The sequence below is a fragment of the Lutra lutra genome, chromosome 15 (genome assembly GCF_902655055.1).
Source record: "Lutra lutra chromosome 15, mLutLut1.2, whole genome shotgun sequence".
In the NCBI taxonomy this organism is placed as follows: Eukaryota; Metazoa; Chordata; class Mammalia; order Carnivora; family Mustelidae; genus Lutra; species Lutra lutra.
In genome coordinates this window covers 20,784,906-20,795,527 of record NC_062292.1, presented here as the reverse complement: position 1 = coordinate 20,795,527, position 10,622 = coordinate 20,784,906, and the positions used below count along the sequence as shown (strand labels likewise).

The following is a 10,622-nucleotide window of genomic DNA, read 5'->3' as shown; positions in this document are numbered from 1 at the left end:
TCCTAAAGGTATAAGAACAGGTTTTAATGGGGCGGGGGGGGGGGGGGGGGGTTCTGAAGTTTCAGGACTGGGAACGTATTGCCCGACCCAGCTTAGGTTTTCCCTGTTTTTCTATTTCTCTCTTTTCCCCCCTTCATTTCCCACCCCCCTTCTTGACCCTGCTTCGCGGCTGCGGGAAGGAACAGTTCCCTGTCGGATCTCAGGCTTCAGCAGGCACCCGAATTCCGCTGCCACGCCTGCGAGAACGCAGTTTGCAGGGCCCCAGTCCCGGAGTTTCTAACTGGGGTGCCCTGTGCGCGCCTGTGCACACGTGCATGTGTGTAGAGGGGCGTGGACGGGTGGGGGAGCCGGAATTTTGTATTTCTAACAAAATACAAAGTTCTTCGGTGATGCTTGGGAACTGCTGTTTCTTAAAGCAACGGGGTCTTGAATTCCACCCCGTGGCTCGTCCGTGGAGAAGGTTCCAGCCCGCAGAGGTTTACAGTCACTAGGGAAATTGCCCGCTTCCTCGAAGGGGTTTCTCGGCGGCCCATAACGGTGAGAAGCAGCAGCAAAAGCCGGCAAGGACAAGGAAAGAGCGGGAAGACTTCCCGGACTGGACGACCCCTCGGAGCTGCCCAGCGAAGCGAGGGCGGGAGAACAGCCCCCGGGGCCAACCCACAGACGCTCAGAGGGCGCGGACCTGGAGGAGGCGCCCCAGAAGGCGGCGCCTGTCGGAGGAAGTTTGCCCTTTAATTGCAGAGCCGGGTTCGCAGTCGCAGGCACCTCCAGGAGCGAGCGGCGGGCGCCGACGGGAGCTGTCAGCGCGGCCCGGCGTGCACCGCCTGCACCGCGGCCATGGGCGGCTCGGCCTCCAGCCTGCTGGACGAGGGCAAGTGCAGCTACATCCGAGGTACGCGCGCGGGGGGCTTTCCGGGAGCGCCGCGCCCGCCGGGGGCCTGCACGGCTGCGCGGACCCGGCCCCAGAGGGCGCGTGGAGAGCCGGTGCCCGCCGCGCCCGCCTTCCACCTGCGGCGAGCTACCTGCGGGCGCGGGGACCTCGGGGGCCAGGGCGCGTCGCGCGGCCGGCTGTCTCCCTGCGCCGCTGGGACCGCACGCCCAGGCTCGGGCGAGGCCGCTCTTGGGACCCGGACGGGGACGCGGGCGGGGGTGCGTGGTCAGCCCGCCCGCCCGCGATGCTCTGGGAAGTGCTGCGGCGCGGATGCGGGAGGCAGGTGCACGCCGCGGGGGTGGGGGGCGCGACCTCGTTTCCACCGCTCAGCCCGCCTTGGGGTCTGTTCAGGCCCGGATCCAGAAAACACCTCGCTCTCCCTTAAGTTCTGAGCTCTTCCTGAGCTTGCCTCAAAAGACGGGCGCCGGGATATCCCTTGTTTGTGGAGACTTCCCGGGGGATTCCCGGCCTATAAAACAGAATTTCCCTCCTGGTAACGTTGGCCTGGTTTTGCAAAAGGAGGTATCGGCCACAGCTTCACTTGAACTTTCAGATCACTTGTGGGATGATTTCATCAGAAGCAGAAAGGACCGTGTCATCCCGCTCCCAGGATGTAGGGTTCCTTTCCCTCTCCGGAGGGGGGTGGGGGAAGGGAAAGAGGAACACTGGCGGGTTTTGTAACAGTTGCTAAAGTTACCGATGGAGGGAAACTCTTTTGGGGAGATCTCCAGAGATACAGGGACTCACTACAGAGTGTGAGGCAGAAACAAACAAACAAAAAACCCCAAACTGAATTGAAACTGCAGAAAATCATGACGCTGTCTCTTGGGTGTCTTCCTCCCAGGCAACCTTGCCCACAACCACTGCCTAACATTTGGTTATCTTGTCAATTTAGTCATTTTCTGGCTTTAGAAAATACCTTCTAAACCAGGTATCGAACTCTTAAGTTTTACCCTAATCCTGTAAAGAAATGGTTAAGTTCTTCCTGATTTGGTTCTTTTCTTTCTGGGCCCTGAACCTTTCCCAAAAGGAAAGCATTTCCTTAGTGTCCTTATTCCATATTTGTTTTCAGTCACCACAGCATTCATAACCATTTTAAAAGGATATCAAATCAGGGCACTTGAGAGCAATGTAATTGACTTTCCAGATTCTTCCTCCTGCTCTGGTACTTCTGGAGGTAGAGGATCATCAACAACTCATTCTGTCAGGGGATACAACTTGGTCAAGTATTTTTGCTGTCTTTATTTAAACTGGGAGGAAGATGGATGACTTATTTATATTAGTGAAACAGCTAAACGAAGACTGTCTCCAGTCTTACAAATTTGGCTATGGGCTTGTTTTCACCAGTATGTAAGAGCCTGAACTGTAGGGGAACCCAGTGAGAAAGAGTTTGCATTTAGTTATTTGCAAAATATGTTTATGCCATTTCCTTTATAGGACTTTATTTCACTGCAAAGCTTAAAAACACCTAAAGTTGAATCATGACCCTCTTTAGTAATCAGTGCAAATCCAGCAATGTAAGGGATTAACGTTCTTGAAGACTTCATGGTCATGACAGTTGTTGCTGCTGATACAAGCACTGCCTTCATGTGAAAAGAAAATGTGTTACCTTTTATTTTACTGTGAACTTAAATTATTGCACATCCAAGAGTATGAGATGGCTTGTGCACAGGAAGGACCTGGAATGAATATGTTCTGAATGAATAAAACTATAGCAGATTGGGGCGCCTGGGTGGCTCAGTGGGTTAAAGCCTCTGCCTTCGGCTGGGGTCATGATCCCAGGGTCCTGGGATCGAGCCCTGCATCAGGCTCTTTGCTCGGCAGGGAGCCTGCTTCCTCCTCTCTCTCTCTGCCTGTCTCTCTGCCTTCTTGTGATCTTTGCCTGTCAAATAAAATCTAAACAAACAAACAAACAAACAAACAACAAAAAAAACTATAGCAGATTGTGTAACAGTCATTACATCCACAAGTCCTGCTCAATTTTATCTCATAATTCATTGGGAGGACACTTTCAAGGCATGTCCAGGCAGAGGGAAGAGAAGAGTTAAAGTTAGAATACCTCCAGAGAAAATGAGACGTTGCCTCATTTGAGAATACTCGTCTTGCCAAAAGAGAAAAGAGCATTGGAAAAATGCATGGCGTTGTGAATTGTTAGTGCATGAGCACATGAAGGTCATGGGGCTGTGATTTCCTGATGGTTTTGAAGCCCCAGATCCCTGAAAACACACCCACACACACACACACACAATAAAAAAAACCACATAACCCTATCTTTTCCACTTTGCCCATCATTGAGCCCATGCATATTCTCAAGTTTTGATCTAATTGTATGCAGAGCAGTAGAAAATATGACATTAAAGTTTAAATACAATTTTATGACCTGTTTCTCATAAAACAGCTGCCAGTGAAATATAGAGTTGAAAGTTCCTTGAGCTGATTCAATAACTCTCCTTCAGGCTTGGTAAAGTTTACTAACTTATGGAGGATAACTAGTCAGTATATTTGGAGTGAGTTTTGTTAACTTAATCTTGTATGTGTTATAAGCACCTGTACTTCTGATATGCTAATGAGTCTGAATCAGCATTTACTTTTAGACAAATCATTTAATTTGCCGCCGTTCAGTTTGTGTGCATTGAAACGTTGTGTTGATAGTGATGTTCATCACATGGATGTTTCGGAAATACATTATTTCTCAGGATTTAGTAAATTTCTAGTTAAAGGGATTTCAGAAGTATTAAGGTGTTACTTCATTTCTAAAGATATTTTGAAAATTACTACCAAACTATTTTTTAAAAAAGATTTAATTTTTTATTTGACAGACAGAGATCACAAGTAGGCAGAGAGGCAGGCAGAGAGAGAGGAGGAAGGCTCCCAACTGAGCAGAGACCCTGAGGCGGGGCTCGATCCCAGGACCCTGAGACCATGACCCAAGCTGAAGGCAGAGGCTTTAACCCACTGAGCCACCAGGCGCTCCTACTACCACACATTTCTTACCACAAAACAAATTTTTAGTATTGCTTCTAGAAACTTTCAGTAACGTCATTTGATAAAGATGTTTCAATTAAGAAATAATACTAAGACCTCCTTGTAATCCTATGGACAGTGTCATCTGTTCTAGCCTTCAGTGATTCTTTTAGCACTGACCTAAGAGGGTCTTCTTTTTTTTTTTTTTTAATATTTTATTTATTTATTTGACAGAGAGAGATCACAGGTAGGCAGAGGCAGACAGAGAGAGAGAGAGGGAGAAGCAGGCTCCCTGCTGAGCAGAGAGCCCGATGCGGGGCTCGATCCCAGGACCCTGAGATCATGACCTGAGCCGAAGGCAGAGGCTTAACCCACTGAGCCACCCAGGCGCCCCAAGGGTCTTCTTTTAATGAGAAGGAAAGCTCATATAATCCAAGCATTGGTGACCAGTTTGGGGCCCTTTTCTCTCTTCTTTCTGAGTTTTCTTTTACTTTTTGAACTTTGATATGCAAAAAAGTGAACTGTAGCTTCAGAGCACCCAGTGCCTTCTTGTTTGAGGAAGAACTGTCTTTCCTTTTTAGACTTGCCATTGGATTGATCATGAATCAAAAGAAAAATGAACCTGAAAACTGCCCCCACGTAGGTGTGCAGACGGTCGGAAGAGTACAGGGAAATCAGTGCTGTCACTGAGAACTGTGGCACACGCAGGTCTGGGTGGGGGCTGGTGCACTGTTCTTTTCCTAGACTTGCTAAGTGCGGTGACTTCCAGTGAAATGCTCCTCAGAGATCTGTTGCTTATCAAGTAGGAAATGAGTAACAGCTTAGAAACAACATGTATTTCTCTTAGGGAGATTTTCTCATATTTATACTGAAAGGGTTAACTTAGGGGGCTGTATATGAGATTTCTGCTGATAGCAGTATCTGGAGTGACGTCTCCACAGACAAGGTGAACAGAAGACAGGGAGAACCGGACATGTTTGCCGTCTACTTAACCTCAGTGTGTGCTATTCCACACATTTGTTTATCCTTAAGTCACAATTTGTTGATAGGAGTTGGGGATAAGAACTGTGCTGATTTGTAAGGATAATTACGACAATGTAATCTGAGAGTCCAATTTACCTGGCTAGAAATGGCAGGATATCATAATGGGAAGTTAGGATATGGAGTGCGGTAGACACAGTTGGATGTCAATGCAACATATTTTCCCCTTTCCTCTTTCCAACAGAACCCCAATTTTGTTGGGGTATTGAACTTCCTCTATGTAAAGCCTTATGTTTCAGGGAAGCTCACCCCAATTAGGGCTTTTGTGGGGTGGGTGTTGACTGGTCTATGCCTACCGTGGTGGTATGTTCTCCTTGCCAGTGACTATACAAGCAATGAGGTTGGGATGCAGTCTGGCCAGTGAGGCTTGAAGCAAAGTGTGCTAGTTGCTTCTAAGAAAGTTCTTTTCCCTTTTAAAAAGGAGACAAAGGGTAGAGATATATTCTTCTTCCCTTTCTTCTCTTGGACTTTGTCACATCTGAATGTAATGCCTGGAACTGAATAGGAAGGGAGCTAGCTCAAAGACATGGGCCACATGGGAGCACGGCCAGGCCAACATAGTCTCAGAGAAGAGAAGCAGGAGCCCAAGCACATCTTGCTGACCACCTGCTTGTCCTGAGTATTTCTTTTCTTTTTTTTTTTTTTAAAGATTTTATTTATTTATATGACACACAGAGAGAGAGGTCACAAGTAGGCAGAGAGGCAGGCAGAGAGAGAGAGGGAAGCAGGCTCCCCGCTGAGCAGAGAGCCCGATGCGGCGCTCGATCCCAGGACCCTGAGATCATGACCTGAGCCAAAGGCAGAGGATTAACCCACTGAGCCACCCAGGTACCCCTGTCCTGAGTATTTCTCATGTAGTATGCTAACCCCTCTTTGCATTGGGGCGGTAGAGAGCGCAGGTTACCCCCCAATGTCATTTTTCCCTGATTTTTTTGAAAAAAAAATTTTTTTTTTCTTCAGAGAGAAAGTGCACACAAGTGGGCGGGGTTTGGGGCAGAACAGAGAGGGGAGGGACAGAGAGAGAATCTTAGACGCTGGGCTCAATCTCATGACCCTGAGATCAAGATCTGAGCTAAATTAAGAGTTGGATGCTTCACCGATTGAGCCACCCTGGCGTCCCAGAGGTATCTTTTAAGAAGGAGCTCGTGCAGAGTGAAGTAAGTGCACAGAAGGAGCCTCAGTTCCTGAAGACTTCATGTAGTAGATCCTCTGTTTCATGTCTGAGCTACTTCCTCCTGGGCCTCAGTAAGAGAGGAATAAAGTTCTGTCTTATTTAAGCCAGCATTATCTGTGCTATTATTATCCACAGACAAATCTTATGCCAATACAGTTGTCTTTTTTTTTTTTTTAAGATTTTATTTATTTATTTGACAGACAGAGATCACAAGTAGGCAGAGAGGCAGGCAGAGAGAGAGGAAGGGAAGCAGGCTCCCTGCTGAGCAGAGAGCCCGATGCGGGGCTCGATCCCAGGACTCTGGGATCATGACCTGAGCCAAAGTCAGAGGCTTTAACCCACTGAGCCACCCAGGCGCCCTTTCAATACAGTTGTCTTCTGTTCTTGGGCCCCAAAGTGTCATAAGCAGCATACTAAGAGCTGCTTTATTGAGTCCATTTAAGAAAAATAAACCGAAAGAAAGTAGGAGGTGGGTAAAGATCATACTATTGGTATCTGTCTTATTAGTATCCATCTTAGTTTTTAATTTGTAGTAATGAGTGGATTCTCCTGGGAAGTGAGGAATTGCTGCTCCCCAGGAGGGAATAGCAGGGATGGGAGAAAGAGGGAGAGGACCCAGAGCAAATGACACACAATTGTATATTGAGCCCTTATTCTCTTCTTTTAAAAGACATTATTCATTTGGGAGGCAGAGACCCAGAGAGAGAAAGACCAAGTGAGCAAGTGAGAGAACACAAACAGTAGAGAGAGAGGGAGAAGCAGACTCCCCGCTGAGCAGAGAGCCAGACGCAGGGCTCCATCCCAGGGCCCCGGGATCATGACCTGAGCCGGAGGCAGACGCCTAACCAGCTGAGCCACCCAGGCGCCCCTACTGATCACATTATATTTTGACTAAAAATAATGCCATTAAGCATGCCAAGTCACCGATGAAGCTAGCAGGAGTTTCTGATTAGGAAAACTATTGCAGATTGGTAATTTCTAGTGGCAACAAGAACTTTGTAGTACCTTCAGTCTTTGCGAATGGAAGCCAAGACTTTGGGAATTCAGTGTGAATTGAGAGTTTCTTAGAATCCTCAAAAATAAACACACATAGACTGAGACAAATTAACATTTTCCCCTATGCTTGTGGAAGAAACAGTGACCTTCCTTCCCGGGTCCCAGTTCATGCCTTGATGAACCTCATAAAGTCAGACACTGAATCGAGATCTGGTCTCGACGAAACACTTCTTTTTTCAAAGGACGTTGGCCGTGAGAGGACCATATCATCAGTGCTGCTTTAGTCATAGTAATTACTAAAATGACAATAGTGATTCTTTTTATTGTTTTGTTTTTGCTGTACTACTGAACAGATTGTAGTTTTACCCTATTGTCATCTTTGGGAAGGTCTGAACTGGGTTCCCAGGTAGAAAGTGTAACAGCAGGAACTCCATTTGTCATAGTTTCTAATCCAATTAAAATAAATGTACTGTGAACATCTTACAAAATATTCAGTGTGAATTTTGGCAGTGAATTTTAATCTCCTAATCAGAAATTTTAATTTATTTGGTCAGTAAAGCTAGGTAACATTGTTCTAAGAGAAAAGGTACATACAGCAATTTGCACTGGGAAATGGGAAATCAAGTCAGAAGGAAAGACAAAAGAATAAAAAATGCAATTCAGATGCTACAGTCTGTTTGAAACACTTGAGGAAAAACACAGGACACGAGGGCTAAAATTCAATGGATCCAAACTAAAACACACACACACACACACACACACACACGAAACCCCAAATGCAATACAGATTTTCTCCTTTGAAACTGGAAAATTCATTTAAAAAAGAGACTAGTAAGTTGCTGCCAGTAAGAAAATGCAAGCCAGCTTATAAAAGTGCTGCTGCTTCTCTTCTTATTTTTTTGTTTGGTGTACATGTTTTTTCTCACTTCAAGGAGAAAAGATTTAGAGATATGAAAGCAATTAATCCAGTTTTGCAAATTGCAGGCTCTGGGACCCAAAGAAATGATATATTTCCATGCTTGATGTTGTTTGCATATTGATACCTATAGGATTAGAATATATTTGTAGTTTTAACTAGGAGCTCCTAAGTGATGTGTGTGTGTGTGTGTGTGTGTGTGCGCGCACGCGTGCAAAATGGTGGTATTATTAAAGCTCGGGGACAGAACCCAGGGGCAGAAAGAGCTGCTGCCCCTAAGTGATTTTTTTTAAAAAGCCTGTAGTCTGAAGGAATTTTGGAGGAAGAGTAAATGTCTCTATGCAAAACCATGTGGATTTTCTTTCTTCTTTTAAAACTATTTTTATTTTAACATATAACATGGGTTCAGAAAACCACACAAAACAAATGGATAGCTGAGTGAATCACTGTAAGGCAAATATCCTTATGGCCATCACCCAGATCAAGAAATGGAAAGTACTTCACTAGCCATTCCAGAAACCTCCATCTACTCCATCCCAATCCTAAACCGCTTTGTTTCTCCCACAATAACCACTATTTTCAGTTCTCTATCCTGCCTTGAAAATTACCACCAAAAGATACTGACTCTTAAAACAATGGTGTTTGCTCACAGTTTTGCAATGTGCTCTGGGGTCAGCTGGGTGGTTCTACATCTTTTATTCCACAGGTGGTCATTCCTGTGGCTACATTCTGCTGGTGGATTGGCTGGTGGCCAGACTCAAATGGGAAGGCTTTCTGTCTCTCCAGATGGCCTTTCTTTTTTCTTTTTTTTTTTTTTAAAGATCTTATTTATTTATTTGACAGAGATCACAAGTACACAGAGAGGCAGGCAGAGAGAGAGAGAGAGAGAGGCAGACTCCCCACTGAGCAGAGAGTCTGATGCGGGGCTCGATCCCAGGACCCTGAGATCATGACCTGAGCCAAAGGCAGAGGCTTAACCCACTGAGCCACCCAGGTGCCCCTCCAGATGGCCTTTCTACATGGTCTGTCCTATAAAATACTGGGCTTTTTAAACAAGAGTGCCACAGCTTCTAGAAGACTCTTAAGGCTTAGGCCTGGAAGGCCATGGGATTGCTGTGCTACATTTTATTGGTTAAAGCAAGTCTTGAGCCCAGCCCAGATTCAAGAGGAGGGGTCAGCAGAAAGTCATGAATACCATGAGTTGTGCTTCGTTTGGAAAGAGATACCACCATAACAGACTATACCACCACTAATCTAGATTCTAGAGTAATGACTCCTTATATCTCTTTATGGTTTATCACCCATAAAACATTTTTAAACACTATAGTCCCGGCCACTTAAAAAATATCTCTTTTAAGTACACCTGGGTGGCTAGTTGGTTGAGCGACTGCCTTTGGCTTAGATCATGATCCTGGGGTCCTGGGATTGAGTCCCACATCAGGTTCCCTGCTCTGTGGGGAGCCTGCTTCTCCCTCCCCCTCTGTGTGCCGCTCCCCTGGCTTGTGTGCTCTCTCGCTCTCTCTTTCAAATAAGTAAGTTAAATTTTTAAAAAATCTCTCTTTTAAGTTTCTTTTAATCTACAGGTTTCCCTTATATCTCTTATTTCCAAATTATCTGTTGAAGCATCTGGGCTATTTGAATTTGTTCATGGTGCAGTTCGACACATTTCTTCTATATTTTGTACACATTGACAGGGTGATTGTGAAACTTGACCAGACTCGGGATTAACACTTCTGTCAAGGCTATAGGCTGTGATCTTCATTTGGAGGCACATAACTTCTGATTGTCTCTTTTTATGATGTTAGCAGCCGTTGATGCTCATTGCCGGGAGCTATGAATTCACCGGGGGTTGAAAAAGTGGTGATATCTTAATTATGTCATTTGGTTTTCATCTATTAGCTGGAATAATAGATTATATATATATATATATATATATATATATATATGTATATATATATGTAATGTCATATATATGTGTATATATATATGTAATGTCATATATATGTATATATATAAAATCATATATGTATATATATAAATTTATATGATTTTAAAACATATACATATACATGACATTATATATATATATCCTTTTCTTGGTTCTCAAAGCACAAGATGATAGAATTAAATATCCCCAAATTCTTTTTTTTTTTTAAAGATTTTTTATTTATTTGACAGATGGAAATCACAAGTAGGCAGAGAGAGAGGAGGAAGCAGGCTCCCCGCCGAGCAGAGAACCCAATGCGGGGGCTCGATCCCAGGACCCTGGGATCTTGACCTGAGCCGAAGGCAGAGGCTTTAACCCACTGAGCCACCCAGGCGCCTATCCCCAAATTCTTATTTGCTGTATTCCCCCAATACATACAATAGCCTTAGACAACAACACAAATACTACCGCCATCGATTATGATTGTAGAACACTATTGAACAAGGTGTTTTAAAAATCAGTAACAAATTTTGTATATGCTATCCAAATTCTCCAATTTTATTTTATGATTTTACAATGTTAGAGTATACAACTATTATATTCTTTTCTCACTCTTGTTTTACAAGTAAGTATTATTTATTTATTTATTTTTAAATAAATAAGTATTATTTAA

General features: G+C 44.6%; 1 protein-coding gene across 1 annotated transcript in view; it reads left to right on the top strand.

Annotated features, from left to right (window-relative positions):
- Positions 1-317: 317 nt before the first annotated feature.
- The window catches only part of NIBAN1 (niban apoptosis regulator 1), a 156,859-nt gene continuing 146,554 nt past the window's right edge, over positions 318-10,622 (top strand). Inside the window, exon 1 of the mRNA XM_047705130.1 lies at positions 318-892. Coding sequence (XP_047561086.1) covers positions 838-892 — 55 coding nt within the window. The 5' untranslated portion in view covers positions 318-837. The remainder of the gene's footprint in view (positions 893-10,622) is intronic.